Raw genomic sequence first — 16,877 nt, forward strand, 5'->3', positions numbered from 1 at the left:
AATAGTTGTGACTGAAGAATCCAGATCAATAGACGACCACTTATATAAAGAAAAAGTGTTTCCATTGAAGGCTGAATTGAAACAAGCTTTGAGCATGTTGACATTAAAAGAGCTTTTTGATATTAGAGTTAAAAAGTCATGTCATAATTGTTTTGAGGTTGGTTGCAAGAAGATGGCATGCAAGTTTGCTTTGCGTGCAACAAAGTTGCTTGAGGAAGAATATTGGCAAGTTCAGATGTTGCAGAAAGTACACACGTGTACTATTGATGGTTTATAATGTAGGTACCGAATTGTGAACGTGAGGTTAATTGGTGAGCTTATCTCCACTAGGCTACAAGGAAAAGTATGTAACCACATTGAGACCTAAGGAAATAATAGAAAAGATGAATCGCAAGTAAGGATTGCAATGCCTATATGGTAAGGCTTGGCAAGCAAAGGAGTATGTAGAGAGTCTTGTGTTAGGTCCCTTAGAAGAGTCATTTCAACTCCTCTCCTCATATTTCTATATGTTAGAATGTGAAAATCTTGGCATTATCATGGCTGTCACTACGGATGGGGAACAACGATTTAAATATTATTTTTGGGTGTTCGGGTCATATATCTAGGGTTTTGTGTTTTAATGCGACCTGTAGTTGCAATCAATGCCACACATCTAAAGGCAGATTCAAGGGTATTCTGTTTGTTGTGGTATGTAAAGATGCGAACGAATAGATATATTTAGTTGCATTTGGCATTAGCCACGTGGAGGACGAAGAGTCTTGGTCGTGATTTCTCAACCAATTGCGTCGTGTGATTGGTTGTCCGGAAAATGTAATATTCATTTCTGATTAGCATCTTGGCATTAAGAATGCAGTTAAAAAAATGTAAGAAGACACGCATCACAATTTATGCAATTACCACTTAGGAAAAAATATTAAAAATAGGTTCAGGTGTCAATTGATAGAAAGATTGTTTCCAACTTGCCATTGACATTTGCATTGAATAATACTATTTAAACTTGAGTTTGACAGAGTTTAGAGATAATACCTATCTCTAGTTGTAAATTCAACCCCTAAACCTAAACCTTCTTGCATTATCTTAAGCAATGGCCACATTTTCTCGCACACCCAATGTCTGTGACTATGGTGACAAAATTATAAGTGATGATGAATACTCTAGTCTACGCTTAAAAAAGAAATGGAAACTAGCTCTTGAACTGCCCGCCGCATTAATTGGTTTTTCTATTGAACTAGGTAACGGTCCATCCTTGTCCTCACAATTTAGGAACAATGAACATGCCATCATATCGTGCGAGAAAGTGGTAGATTGGGAAAGCTTGAATGAATACATAAACCTTAAGCATGACTTAAATACGCTTTTGGACATTGGTAAACTTAAGGGTCTAAGTACCTTTCTAAATATGGATTATAGCCTGACTCTTGTTAGGGAATTTTACTCTAGCATATGACGGAGTGAAAATGAATTTGAAAATCCTAGTGATTTTAACCTTTATGTTTTGAACGTGTTTTTGAAAGGAATAGAGTTTATAGTGACTGACTTTGATATTGGGAACTCTTGAAAATGGAGTACAGAGAGGGATAATATAGAGTTCCCCTATTTTATAAGCCGTCCGACATATGGGCCAACGTGATAGGAAGAACAGAACCATACATGACAAATTCATGTTCTACTTGTCATTTGTATTCTGTAACAGCTAAGCTAGTACATAATTTTTTGGTGTCCATAGTATAAGGAATGATCAGTGGTTTAAAACATGTTAATGCTTAGGATTTGTGGATGATGGAATCAATTGAAACCCAGTTTGGTGTAAATATTGCACAATATGTGATCATTAGAATGAGAGGAGTCACCCTACAGGATGAGACGACCTTACCACACGGAAACATTATATCTGCTCTTGTTAAAAAGAAAAGAATCTAGAGCAATAGATATCTAGCTGATTAGACTGGTCGTAGGCCTTGTAATCTCTCTATTGGATGACTCCTGAAAAGGGGATATGAGATGAGTGTTGATGAGTCATTCAACTCTATCGAAGGCAACACAGTTCATTTCACCCATGATACTCTATCTAATGGTCTATCTAGAGTTATTTTAGATCCTATTTCGAATGATGTGATGTATAATATGCTTGTGAAGAATGATGAAAAACTCAGTAACCAAACTGATAAATTGCAGACATTGGAATTGAGGATACAAAATGTTGAGAATCTTCTAATGTAAAGAAAAGATATAGCTGATCGGGCAGCAGAAGTGCAGTCAAAAGAAACAGTCTTGAGATGAGTTTATTCGACATGAACCTAAGAGAAAAAAGAAGTCAGTTCTCATTGGTTCTGGTTGAGTCAAGCATAGTAGATGAAGATTCATATTTTATGAGTTGTGAGTTAACTAGATTAGGAAAACTGTAATTTTTTTGCTAAACAATTTGTGATATATATATTTTTTTAAATTTGCTCAACATGTGGTTTAACTTTCATGTGTTTACTCATACTTTTGGTTAAGGGTTTAGGGTATTCAACTAGATATTATGTTATAATGGTACTTGGGGTTGGGTTGTGGTTTGATATTGTCCATAATAATTTGCTTGCCTTGCTTCAAAAAGCATGGCACACAATAAGTGAGTCATGCAATCTCATATAAAAAAGTCACACGATTTCATATCAACTAGTAAAGCAATTCCATAATAATTACTCACACGATTTTATAATAACTAGTAATGCGACTCCATATTTACTACTCACGCGATTTCATATTAACTAGTAATGTGATTTTATAATAACTAGTAACATGACTCCATATTTACTACTCATGTGATTTCATATCAATCAGTCATATGATTCCATAATAACTAGTAACGTGACTCCATATTTACCACTAACGTGATTTCATAATAATTAATAACGCGACTCAATTTTACTACTCACACAATTCACTATCAACTAGTTAATTCACACATTACATACCATGTTCTAAAATTTTGCTACACTCCTTATTGAAAACATGTTATACATCATGTTGAACAAATTTTGTTACACGCCATATTCAAAAAAAATTATTACACACCATGTTTAAAAAAATGTTACACATCGTTTTGACAATATTTTACACATGATGTGCATAACAATTTGCTACCTGCCATATGCATGACAATGTTGCTACCCTCCATGTTCAAGAACAGTATGCTACAAGACATGTTCAACAGAAATATTTCTACATGGCCATCTTAAAAAAAAAAAAATTCTACACGGCGTGTTCAATGATTTTGCTATATGCCATATGCAATGATTTTGCTACAAGCCATGTGAATAACAATTTTGCTACCCACCATGTGCATAACACTTTTCTACTTGCCATGTTCAAAAACAATATGCTATAAGCCATTTTCAAAAAGAAATATTTTTACACGCCATCTTCAACAAAACTTTCTACATGCCATGTTTGATGATTTTGCTACACGCCATATTTACTACATGTCATGTACAGACAAAGTTTATTACATATCATGTACTAAAACATGTTATTAAAAGCAAGCCCTTTCAATATACTTTTTACAAGTCATTTGCATTAGAGATGTTACATGCATGACGTGTAACAACTTTGGGCAATAATCTAATTTAGACACAAAATTCAAGAAATTAATAGTTTTCCATTGACTTTGTGATTTTGTGAAAAACATCAATAAACCCAATAATATACCTCAATGTCATTTCTGCTTTAGGGTCTGTATACGAACGACGATATATTGAGGTGCCGAGAGATAAATCACAGGACGATGACGATAGTGCTCAATAAATAGCTGGATGGCAAGAGAGATTTGACAGAGCTGAGAAAGCTTAGAGAGTTGACAGAGTTGAGGGAGTTGAGATAGTTGAGCATTAATTTTTCTATATGATGGGAGGGAGATGTTGGGAGATTAATTTGTCAGAAATGTATTCAAAGGTATTTTGTCAACTCATGCCAAAATTAGGTAAATATAGTTAATTGTATATCGTAAGCTATTTCTGAAATCACCTTCTCAAGAGAGTTATTTTTCACAATTTCCTCTTTAAAATATCTTTTTTGGTCTCAAGCCTCGTTTTCATACTCGGCACATGCCTGCCTTTTTCTTTTTCCTCACATTTGGCTTGCTTTTTTTGCTTCATAGAATTAAGAGATCTTTGAAGAACTCAAAATTTGTTTCTTGGTCTCAAGCCTCGTCTTCATACTCGGCACATCCCTACCTTTTCCTTTTCCTCAAATTCGGCTTAAGTGAGCAAAGGTATAAAAATGAATATTAGGAGAAAGTATTTATTTTTAATATTTTTTGTAAACATGAAGAGAGATCTAACCTTACTTTTATATAATGAATTCTTACTCCACTTATCATAATTCATTTTATTAGATCATATTATGAACTATATAATATTGTTTTTTTTATCAAGATCAAATTAATTTAGCATAATTTTGATATAAGACAAATATAAATTAAATAATGGTTCCACATTTTAATTATTCAAAAAATCAAACAATTCCGCACTTGGATTATATTATTTAAATTCATAGTTTTGAAATACAATTTTTCTTAAAAACAACTAATAGTCTAGGACAAACTGAAGACTTATGGGTTAATTAAAAACAAAACTGTCTTGAGACTACTACAAACACCGTTCTCTTCAATAAAATTTTATGATATCGAAAGATAGTAATAACTACATGTATAAAGAGAGAGAGAGAGAGAGAGAGAGAGAGAGAGAGAGATATCACTCAATCTTATTAACATGAACTCAATGCTAGAGTATAGTAGTGAACAACACTTTCTTGATGATCTATTTTCATATGTTGTATTCATTTTTTAGTCACTTTAATTTCCACTTTATGCAACCCAACTTTGGAAAAGAAAAACTTTATACTTTATTCAATAAATTTGTATGTCTACCTTACATATCTCAAGATATATTTTATGTGTTATATATATAACCTTAAAGCTATCAATTTAGACCCTACTTATGCTTAAAACTAACACATGATAAAAGAATTACCTTTATTTTAGGAGTAAAGTTTTGTCAGAAAAAATTTCGTAAAAAAATAAGTTGCCATTATTGACGAAATTTTGATGATTCTCCAACCATTTCATAATTTTTGTTTTTTTCACCTATTATTAATAAAATTCCGACAAATACAATTAGTTGAAAATTTGTCATAATTGAGGTGCCCGTTAATTCAAAATTTTTTACACACAATCTTTTAGTAGAAAAATCTGTTGGAATATCATCCTACTAACAACTGGTATTTGATGTATTTTTTTGACAGAATTCTCATCTACAAGTTCAAATAAAGAAATACTATTGTGTCCACATGAATTTTAAAAAATATAATAAAAGCACCTTAACCCTAATTTACATGAGATTTACAAACAAATAAAGAAAGAAAATTAACAACCCACAAAAAACATATTAACAAAAGCACCATCACATGAATATATCTTCTCCCACGGGTACCACCCTGTTTTTCACTCAAGTGAAGAAAAAGTAAAATTAAAAAAATTTGAAAATAATAAAGAGGAAGAAAAAGAAAAACAAGAAAAAAATTTTATTATTGAAAAAACTATTTTATAGTCAACTGGCTATGAAAGGTTTTCCTACAACAATCCAAAAAACTAATTTTAGTTTGCAGAATAAAACAAAAGCCAGCAATGAAAAATACCTACAAGAAAACTAAAGGGAAATATGTTTTCAATTTGTAAAAAACTAACAAGAATGAAAAGGATTTACAAGAGAACTAATTATGCCCAATCAGCCTTGCACGATTTAGAACCCAAAAACATATTAATAAAACCTTGCAAAATCTCTAATTCTTCTTTGTTGTTTTATGTACCAAATCTCTCAGCTTGTCCAATACTCTTCGAAAATTATGTTCACTGAGAATTAAAATTCAAAACAAGGCTAAGAATCATGATCATACTTTTCTTAAATTTTAACTATGTAATTTCAAAATAAGTTGTTTCTCCCTCTATTGATTCTACCTCTTAGGTTATTAATTTTCTTTCTTTCTTTTTTGGTAAATCTCAATGAATTTAGAGTTAGAGTGCTTTTTGTTAATTTTTTTAAATTCATATGGACCTATCAATATTATGCCATGCCAATATTTGTCCCACATCAACATGATCATGTCATATCAATACATAGTCAACATCACATCAGCATACTTAACGATTAAATTTAATAATGTTTGAGTTAAGAACTATAATTAACAAATTAACAAAGTAAAAGGACCTAATTTACACAAATTATTATATTACGACTAAATCCATTCTTTTTGTAGAGTACAGTGACTAATTGTATAATTTAACCAAGGTGCTTAGGAGATAAGGCTAAAACTTTATAGGATTGATGTTTTGGCTATTTACTGTTTATTTATTTTTTGGATTATATCTGATGTATTAATGATACATAGCTCCTATACATTGTCCAACCACAAAAAATTACCACTCTATTAATGAGGTAAAATTAAAAATAATCAATAAAAAAATTTAAATATTTAATGAGTTAACCCATTTTTTTTTTGAATTTTCTTCTCACCCTTCTCTCTCTAATATCATTCCATCAAGGGGATTATATTTCTTCCCATGCTGTTGATGGCTATCCGTCTCCCTCACTTCTTCCCATGCTACCTACTAACGGTAGCTTTATATAATGAACAATCCTAGTAAATGGTGGCGTTTTTATTTTGATGAAAATTTTTTAATTTTTCCATTTAATTGACTTGATTCATTTGAAAAGAAATTGAAACTTTGAAAGGGTGATTAGTGGTAGCGGTAGCAGTAATTTTGAGAGATGGGTTTTGATTGATTTAAAGCATTTGCTCTATAAAATTGTCTTTACTTTACTTCTAAATTGTCGGCTCCATATGATTAAATGCATGTCTACTTTGCTAAGATAAGCATTTAGAATTGCAAACAAAATGTGAAAATTATAAGGGTCCATTAAACATTAAATTTATCTAATGTTTTTTGGTGACCTAATCAGATATAAAAAGTATATACTATCAACGCATCTAATATAATCTCTTATTTAAAAAAAAACAAAAACAAACAAATTTTTCAACTAAAAGTAGCTTAAATAAGTGGGGAGAAATCACAAGTGAAAAATCCTATGCACAAGTGTTACCAAATAAAAGAAATATATTTAACAAATTTGATCTTTCATTTTCAGTTTTCTCAATCCAAAAGATAGTAATTATTTTTATAGAAAATATAGTAAAACTTTAGAACTGCAAAAATTCGCCAACCAAACACTGAACAGTATTTCTTTCCCAAATGGGAATTCCTTTCCTTTTATTTCACTAGTGGTTAGACTAGCATTTTCAATTGTAGTTTCTCCATTTTTGGCAAAACATTTTCCGGTTGCATTCTTTTGTCTCTTTCTTACACAATTTTCACTTGCTTTTTAGTCGTTTATAAAAAGCCATCATATTCCTACTCAAACTTGAACAGAAGGAACTGCAAAACTTGAGTCTTCAGATACTTATGGCTCCATCAAATTCAATTCATATTTTCAGAGAACGACTGTTTTATGCTTATTCATGATTTTTGCTTTTCCCAAACCTTATCATCTGGTAATGCTTGTCATCAAATGAGGCATGAACAGGTTAAACAAATTAAATTTCAATCATTTGACAGTGCATAATTCCTGGTCATAAGCCAGATGCCGAACATAACAAGACAGGAACCTAGGATTCGAATCCACAGAGAATGGCATAATCAAATCAAGTCAAACAAGGCTGATTTGATAATACTAAGAACAAATAAAGTTCAAAAATATGACCATGAGGTCTCCATTACCGAAGAAATGAGACATAGGTATCATCAGTTTGTTTTCATCGAAAGAAAAATTCGCATGTTATGAGCCACCTTTGCCAAACTGATAATACTCTTTCAACCTCTACTGCGACTAGGGGTACATTTCAAATCAAGCTGTAATGAGGTTTTCATTCTCATGCAAAAGATGTATGTCAAGAAGAACATAACATGTCTAACGACATACATTCAAAGCAAAAGTTAGAGAAAAAGACACAAGGACCAAACAAGGAACCCCAGAGATTTGTTATTCTGGTATGCCTTCATTATGTTTTTCCACAAGCAAACCATGGCTCGTATGAAAACTATGTCAAAGAAAGGAATGAAGACAAGAACAGCATCTTTTCTTCCTCTTGCATCCGATTTTCTGCTAAATTAGTTGAAAAAGCAAAGCCCATGAAATGCAGCACTACCTTAGGATGAAGGAATCGACAATATTTCCAAATCAAGCCGTTTCAACAATCAGAATCAATCCCTACCTCGATCTGACAGGCGGAATTTTCCTTCTTGAGAAGACAAATCTGTTATATATATATGAAACCTGAGCCCTACTAGTGTTTTCTCCTTAAGCTTATGAGCTCACCCAACTACTAATATTTTGCAGGTTTTTCATATACACAACCACTAAACAACAGTGATGGAAGTACAAAAGCTTCACAATATGAGAAGATAGAAGTTATCGAAACAAGCATTCTTCTTTGAGGTGTATATTTTATAATGAGATGCCCCAAAATTGTGTGTTTCATATATTTATTAAGCTAATTCTAGGTTAGAAAATTTGTTTAAGCTCTGAACATGTTGCTAAAACAGCAATGATAGTGACACCATGCCCCATCCCTATATTCCAACATTCTCTACTCCAATATGTAAATTTAGTAATTAATTAAGATCCTGAATAATCATCATAATTCATCAAGGGACTAAAAATGTACTACTAAAGCAATGTGCCTTCCAAGAGGCTTGTAAGCAGACATCACTTTCATGTATCGACAAGGTAAAGTCAAACAAGTTGTTTTACCTTACCGTTCCTTTATACCTCTCACATATTAATTGTTTATTTCCTGTATGTTATCTTAAATGATGTCCCATTCTGTACTAAGTTGCCCCACATATTTGATACTGTGCTCTCTTGTAATCACAACTCTATTAATAGTTGGTGCTTCTTCATTTCCCAGGTCTCTTCATCATCTCCTACGAGAAGAACGGGAAGAAAAGTACTTCCATGGAGACGGAACCCAATTTAAATTTTCATTTTCCTCCAGGTTTTAGGTTCCATCCATCTGATGAGGAGCTCATCATTCATTACTTACAAAACAAAGTGACTTCACGTCCACTTCCAGCATCTGTAATTGCTGAAATAGATCTGTATAAATATAACCCATGGGAGCTACCCAGTCTGTGTTCTGCACTATCTAATCATCATGTATTCATTTTCCACTCTCTAATATAATCAAGCTATGATACTAACTTTTTATCTTCTGTTCAATAACCTTATTCTTTGCACAGAAAGCTTTGTTTGGAGAAGATGAATGGTATTTCTTCAGTCCACGAGATAGAAAGTACCCAAATGGAGAAAGACCAAACAGAGCTGCCGCTTCAGGTTATTGGAAGGCCACCGGCACTGACAAGCCTATACTCACTTCTTCTGGATCAAAGAATATTGGAGTCAAGAAAGCATTGGTCTTTTATACAGGTAGACCCCCAAAAGGAGTTAAGACAGAATGGATTATGAACGAGTACAGGCTGTTGAAGACGATCATTAAGCCCTCAAGATTAAAAGGATCCATGAGAGTAAGTGGGCATGTTGATCTACATAACACTAGTTACCAAAATCTTTTATAAAGCATTTTAGGATAGCTTGTTCTGGAGTAAAAATGCACAACATAAACAACAGAAACTTCTGTTACTCTTTTCACATGTTTGCTGTCTTTATTTCTGTCAGGGTTAGAAAGCCTGAAGCCAAACTATCTAAAATTAATCTTCAATGACTTGGGGAGTCACACTATCTACATATAATCTCTAAGAACCTAGGGAGAACATGCGAACCATATTCTTCCTTTATTCTCTTCCGTCTAGAGATTCTTTACTTCCTATAGTCTCACAGAGAAGATTATAACTTGTGTGTATTTCAGAAATATGAGCAATAGCATCACAAGGTTTTGTTGTCCCATGCTGCAACAGGATATATAACCAAAATTGCAATCCCACCATCATGAAAATCATTTTTTAAAACTTTAGATCTAAATATTCTGAAAAATTATCAAGAGAAGTCAAACCTTGTCTTGAAGATTAAAAATTTATCTGACTATTGAAAAGATTCACAAAATTTATGAAGCAATCCTCTAAACGTTTTAAAATCAGTGCAACTTTTGAGGTTTCTTTCACTCCAAATGATTGCGCTTACAAAGATGAGCCTGGTCAGTCAAAAACAACGTATGGCACTTTCATGTATATAACTATCTCTCAAGACCATGGTATTCAATAATGAAAATAAATGGGACCTAGATTTGACTTTGGCAGCATGATAACAGGGTATTTTTTCCCTCTCACCCAGACCCCAAACCCCCTTTCTGACCTCAGCTTTCCATGTCACATTCATCTGTCTCAGATCGCTAAGCTATCATGTAGACCAGTTTTGCAAAGGCTAATCCTTGTATATGCATGAAAATGTTGCATCTTGTTTCCACAGTTGGATGATTGGGTGCTATGCCGGGTTCGGAAAAAAGGCAACATATCAAAAAACACATTTGAAGTTCAAGACAGCTGCAGTACAGAGCTGATGAGGTTCTCACATACGATTGAGGAGTTACATCCTACATTCACAGACTGCAGAACTGACATGATAACAAATTGCCTAAACCAAGATTGCCAAGTACTAGCTTTGTTACTTGCTAGTCAAGCTTTATCTCCTACGGAGACCAATTCAACAGCCACATTCCATGGAAGCAACGAGCGCAACAGTTTTATTTCAGTTTATGAAGAAGGTTCTGATAAAGTGAATTTGCCTACATTAAATCCTTCTTTGGACAATTATTTCAACCCACTGACAAGAAAACTTAGTCTGGGTAATGGGGAAGAGAATCTCCTTCCATCTGACAAGAAGCTGAACGATGACAAAAGAAATGAGGATTTTCTACCTATGGAGATACTGTCCAAAAATGATTTGAACTACGCCAGCCAAAACCAATCTCAAGATGGGATCTACAACCCCTGCCCATCAGATTCCATTATTGAATTCCAGGAGCTTAATAATTGGCCTTCACATATACATGCTTAAGGCAATGAACAGTTCAAACAGGCCTTGATTCATCACTGAATTGATGCAATCAAGAACTTAAATTTCTGATTATGTACAGAAAAAGATGATGATAAGGGCACATGTATTATGGGTTGTTGCTGGCAGTGAGCAAATCTTATCAGCAGTCTATGTATTATGCGTTGTTCTTGTGATCTACAGGTGAAGCATGTAAGTAGTGGTATATTTGTCAGCTTTCTGACTGGAAACTGCAGTAAAATTGACTAATATTACTGCTACAGATAGAAAATGTCTCTAAAAATTACAAAAAGCTGTCAAAGCAAATAACTACGTTTTTGGTTCAGTAAGCCAATGCTACAATAAATCACATATCTTATTGATGGACAAAAAGATCATGTCCTGTTATAGTAACATAAAAAACCTAGCGGTGAATGAAATTACCCAATTCAAAACAATTTCCTGAGGGCATTATAAATGAATAACAGGCTGAGTGTTGAATGGGTACATGAAAACACCTCAAGTAATGGAAGAATTTGGTTCCATACAAAGTTGTAATCAATGAAAGCCGTCGAAGAAGCCTTTAGAATCATTTCAGTGCAGTACACTGCCACAGAGAAAGAACTCATTAGAAAATATTCTCAGTCAAAAACAGAGCAAATGAACAGATAAAGTAACATCAACAATTGTCAGATTATTTGCTTGGCAGAATCATTAAGCAGATCTAGATTGAAGCAAGACATAAAAGTGAGACATTCCCTGCATCAACTAAGTTAAACATTTCCGTACGTATTTAAAAGGAATTGCATCAACTTCAAAAACATTATAATTCAAATATTACAGGCTCAAGATCAGCATCTATTAGCTAAATGACAACCACTTCACTACCAGTCTTTGATTCAATTAATGTTTAGAGTAGCAATTATTTCGTGGTTTGCATTTAACGTAATATAATCAAGCAAATCACATAAACTGGCTCTGTGAAAATTTTACTTCAAAAAGATTATTGCAGTTATAATAAGATAACTAGCATCTTTACTTTTGCATCAAAGACAAACTGACATCTTAATGGCTATTAATCATTGAAATGTCCTGCTAATTGATTCAGTTTGTGCTGAATAAATAATGTTATGAACTGGTGGCAAAAACATTTAACATTGGCATCTAGAAACAAGATCCTAAGCTCAGAAAAGCAAGAGGATAAGATAGGGAGCTTACTTGTATAAAGAGGAAGCAATTCCTAGAATTACACAGAGCAGAATCATGTCAATGCAGAAGTTTCGGCTGGATCTTATCTGCAAGAAAAGCAAAAATGCTATTTTTGGAACCCCTAGACCTCTCCAGACAAAAGATGTCTAATGAGTCCTAGCAAATTATGGAAGGAACTTGACAACTGAAACAATCATTTGTATGAATTACCTCAGTAACAGTTTTCTTCAGTCTAACATTAGTTCTTTTAATATCAGATGTTGCCTTGTCCACCTGTAAAATCACCATAGTAACATTAAATGATGTGTTATAATTCTTTTCCATGGTTCTTTGCTTATAAGGCCAAAATAAAAAAGACATGGCAAATAACAAAATTCTCACCTTTGTATCAATTTCATCCATTAGAGGAACTTGTCTATCTAATTCCTGAACATATTAAAACAAATAATTAATCTCTTGTTGCTCCTAATACCATCACCAAACTAAAATTATATGCACCATAACAAACCTCATTCATGTCACGAGCTATATTTTTCAGTGTAGTCAAACCTTCTGATATAATATCAAGACCTTCATCCTGCACACATGTTAAACATAATCAAATGATAGTACAGATAGTTGCAACACTTGGCTTACAACCTTTATGTTGCAAAATAGATATTAAAGATATTGTAAAAAGATGAAATATGAGGAATCTAACATGCCTGTTTCATTTTTCTCATTTCATATTCTTGTCTAAACTGATTTGACTCTTCAGTTTGTTGGCAAAAATCACTATCAAAATGCTCCCCTGAGGTTGGATACAGGGGCAGGGAGACAGTGAAGTAAAAAATCAATAATCAATTTAACAATGAATTTAAGATAACTGTGACTTGGGGAAGAAGCATCACCAACCCCAATTACCTGATGAGTCAAATTTGATTTTTTTGCGAGATGATGAAGTTCCCCATCCAGCAGTCTGATTCGCAGCGGTTGTAGACCCATCTGAAATGGCTTTAATCCTCTCGGGTAGCGCAAGAACCAGATCAAAACGAGTTTCTTGATCTTCTTTCGAAATTCCACTGACCTGAATTAGATACCATTAGCATTTTCAATGCAAGTCCACTGTCAACCTTCAGTATTCTTGAGTTTGCATAATCAATCAAGATGATGTCGAACTTTTAGAACATAGGCAAATCAGTGCCTAACTTTCTTGCACTATTTCTCTAATTCCAATTATATGCTTACTAATACTTAATTTTCTAAAGAATCTAGTTCTACATTATAGAGACGAAATCAATCGTTATTAAAGTGAAAGATAAAATTTTAACAAATTAAATAACCAAAGTTTTTGTCTTTTTCTTCTAATAGAAGATTCCAATGCCTAAATAGTGTTAATTTCCACTCTTAGAATCAAAAACAATGACTTAAAAAGGGAAGGAAAAATATAAATATTTTTGGAGCTTAAATAAAAAGCTTATAGAAACAGAATTAGACCTTCTTTTTAGCCAATTTTTGTAGCTTAGGAACTTCCTCCATCAATCGAGCCTTGAGTCGACGAATTTCAGCGCTCATTGCCACCGCCGCTGCTCTATTTTTCTCCATCGATACCATCTCAGATTTCTGCATTTTTTCTGATACAATTATTTTTAAAAATAACGCTTGAAATGAAAACAAGATAAAATTTTTAAAAAAAAGGAGGAGAGGAAAGGAATCGAACATGGAGAGCTTTATCAATGTCGGCTTCGACGAGAGCATAGAGGCCAGCGAAGGCATCGTCGCCGAAGGCATTGACTTCGCAGTGCTTCTCGGGATCGTACTTTTCATATTTCTTACAGATTTCATCGACTCGGAAGAGGATGTCAATTACACTCATTTCTTAATTTGGGTTTTGGAAAATGGCAAAAGGGAATGCAATGAAAGAAAGAGAGAAAGAGAGGAGAGAAAATATGGGGTTTCTTTCGGTCCATTGCTGTCGTGTTTCGGTGTTGTTTCTAATTTTGGAGGGTGGAACTTGCGGGTGGAGCGGATATGTTGTTATGGGTAGCTGGAAACTGAAATAACAGCGTGGACACCGCGCCTAATTCTTCCGTTTTCATTTGGCGGGGTTGCCCTTTCTCAGTCATTCGCCGCCGCCGGCTCCCACTCCCACCGTCCCCTTTTTCCCCTTTCAGTCGGACTACGGTATCAAAATCATTGATGTATCAATGTACAGTACAGAATGTGCGTAACAACAATAATATATGATCCACTCATCTATTTTTGTTTAGATAATGGTAAACTATCAAGTACTAGTGTATCTTTTTAAGCATATATTATCAGTTTTTTTAACTCTAAACAAGCACTATTATTAATTGGCAAATGCTTAAAAAATTTAAAATCAAATTGTTAGTATTGATTGACTTAAATTTTTATTATTTTCGGATTTCCAATAAAATAAGGAATTGCCAAACTGATGATTCTTTTAATGAAGTTATTAATATTATTTCTGGAAAAATATAGCTTTTGTCAAAATAAATTTCAAGACAAATAAATGATTTCAACTCTCCAACTGAAGTCCATATATGCAATTTCACTTATGGATGATTTCTATTTTAAATAGTCCAATAAAGAGTCATCAGTGCTTAACCCAAAAGCCTTTTGCCGTGGAAGTAAACAAATTAATGGATTAACCAATTCCTTATATAGCTTTTCGTTGTTTCTCCACTATAAGCCTTTTAACCGGGCATTAAAACGCAACACATAGACCATCATGGACCATGCACATAATTAAATGTTCTTTAATGTATTGGATAATTTCCTGTTTTGGAATGATAACAATATTGCTTGATTAGAAAATTCAACATAGCTGATAATTAAATTTTCGCTCAATCAAACGACTTTAATCAATCAAGTAATTAACATCATCCTCTGGCTATTGTACACCAAAAACAACATAGCTACAAAATTCCAAAGGCACCCCGGTGGGTTAGCGTACTTTCCCTCTTTCCGGCATTATCAGAGCTGAAGAGATAACGAATTATTAAAAATGAAAAAAATAAAAAACACCTTTTCTTTCCCAGTTAATGTAACATTCAAATTCCATTCTACCAGAAATAACTACAAAAAATCTAGTTTCTTAGTAATTCATTTTCCTTGCCCAAATGATTCAAGAAGAAAATGTCAAGCAATCAATGCCTTTCCTGAGGCTGAAACTGATTCCAGAACGGACCCAAAAAGTCTTGAGTTTTCAATAAAGCTAGTAAAAGGAAGAACAAAGCTGCCATTTCTGGAACTTCAAGAAAAAAGTTGGGGAAAAACGAAACAGATTCATTTCCCTTCCAAAAGCAAGCAATAACATGAACGATATTAAAATTCACCGCATCAAAAACACCAGATAATCACAACCTTGCCATCCTTCATTTACAGCGCTAAAACCAAATCGGTCAAACGACAACCTAAAAAAGAGGAAAACAGTAGGATTTCAGTTATCGATTCAAGAGCCGATCAGATATTCGAAAACAAGATCAGGTTCGGGTCACGAATCATGGTCCAGCTCCGGTTTTGGAGCGATAGAGCTTGCCGAAGACATGAAGAGCGGTGACAAAGCCAATGAAGCAAAGACTCATGACGAGGACTATGGTAGGGGAGATCTTCAAGCCTGGAGCATCGTCGGTGTAGAATCGGAGCATGTTGCTTCCGGAACCGGAGGCGGCGGAGCTTGTGGCAGAGGCGGAGCCTGAGCCTCCAACAAGCCTGCGGCGACGCATACCGGCTGTGGCCGCAGCGGAGCCGCGAGGAGCCATGACGCCAGGACGGGACGTGGAGGAGGAAGTGGAGGACTGCGACTGAGAGGAACCTCTTGCCATGGTTTTGGAGAAGTAGATGGGAATGTTTTTCCAATTTTCTGCGCCAGGGATAGAAGATGGAGGCGATGAGGGAAACACGGAGGGTAAAAGGGTAATAATCTGAACGATCAGGGGTCGTTGATTAGTTATGAGCGCTGATGATGAGGGTTCTTTATGGAATGCGGGTCGGGAAGGTTCGGGCGTTGAGGCGGCATATATCACAGGGCGTAAATACTTTAATAAATGTACTTGTTTTTATTAATTAACCTGCTTAATGAACTAATACTTGCTAATTTATACGGTCGTGATTGATTAAGGTGATAAGGGTTGGTTAATACTGACACTTTTTTCTCTCTGAAAAGTAAACGCTAGTACGGTTAGTCAAAATCCTATTTAAAAAGGCAAATGTCAATAGGTAAGTAAGTGATATTTATAAAAAAAAAATAACATAAATTTATATTTAATATATATTGATAATGATAATGCATAATATTTATACTATCATTTAATAACGTAATATCATCTCCTGAATATTTCAAAATAATTCAAATTATAATTGTTTAATTAGATAAAAATAGGAAAAAAAATTAAAAACTATAACACTTTATCTCTTATATTTCAAAATAATATTTTTGATTTCTTAACTATTAATATTGTTAGTTAACAATTAAAAAAGTATTTACGAATGCGATAATTTATCTCATTTTGATTTTTAATAAAATTCAATATATGATAAAGAGAAAACAACTTAAGACCTTTGATATATAGCAATGGAGTA

The 16,877-nt window shown here is 33.7% G+C and overlaps 3 protein-coding genes across 5 annotated transcripts; 1 reads left to right on the forward strand and 2 right to left on the reverse strand.

Annotated features, from left to right (window-relative positions):
- Positions 1-1,084: 1,084 nt before the first annotated feature.
- Positions 1,085-11,114, forward strand: LOC110412701 (uncharacterized). The gene is made up of 4 exons (XM_089782909.1): positions 1,085-1,367; positions 9,007-9,254; positions 9,338-9,622; positions 10,521-11,114. Exons 1-4 carry the CDS (start codon positions 1,085-1,087, stop codon positions 11,106-11,108), a joined length of 1,404 nt encoding a protein of 467 aa, XP_089639035.1. The 3' UTR covers positions 11,109-11,114.
- A 166-nt stretch (positions 11,115-11,280) lies between these two features.
- Positions 11,281-14,508, reverse strand: LOC110412359 (syntaxin-71-like). 3 transcript variants are annotated; one of them, XM_021422890.2, is made up of 9 exons: positions 13,993-14,130; positions 13,770-13,906; positions 13,197-13,359; positions 12,998-13,083; positions 12,802-12,870; positions 12,675-12,719; positions 12,504-12,566; positions 12,303-12,379; positions 11,281-11,691 (listed from the first exon to the last, which is right to left on the reverse strand). In XM_021422890.2, exons 2-9 carry the CDS (start codon positions 13,899-13,901, stop codon positions 11,679-11,681), a joined length of 648 nt encoding a protein of 215 aa, XP_021278565.1. In that variant the 5' UTR covers positions 13,902-13,906; positions 13,993-14,130; the 3' UTR covers positions 11,281-11,678. The 3 variants fall into 3 exon arrangements, with proteins under 3 accessions (XP_021278565.1, XP_021278564.1, XP_089638928.1); XM_021422889.2 differs by having other exon boundaries at positions 11,287-11,691; positions 13,770-13,895; positions 13,993-14,505; XM_089782802.1 differs by lacking the exon at positions 11,281-11,691 and having other exon boundaries at positions 12,299-12,379; positions 13,770-13,895; positions 13,993-14,508.
- Positions 14,509-15,560: 1,052 nt separating this feature from the next.
- Positions 15,561-16,332, reverse strand: LOC110412514 (Preprotein translocase Sec, Sec61-beta subunit protein). The gene has a single exon (XM_021423055.2). The coding sequence runs from the start codon at positions 16,118-16,120 to the stop codon at positions 15,797-15,799; it is 324 nt and encodes a 107-aa protein (XP_021278730.1). The 5' UTR covers positions 16,121-16,332; the 3' UTR covers positions 15,561-15,796.
- Between the last annotated feature and the right edge of the window lie 545 nt (positions 16,333-16,877).

The sequence above is a fragment of the Theobroma umbraticum genome, unplaced genomic scaffold, assembly GCF_002168275.2.
Source record: "Theobroma umbraticum cultivar Fairchild unplaced genomic scaffold, ASM216827v3 scaffold_95.0, whole genome shotgun sequence".
Taxonomy (NCBI): Eukaryota; Viridiplantae; Streptophyta; class Magnoliopsida; order Malvales; family Malvaceae; genus Theobroma; species Theobroma umbraticum.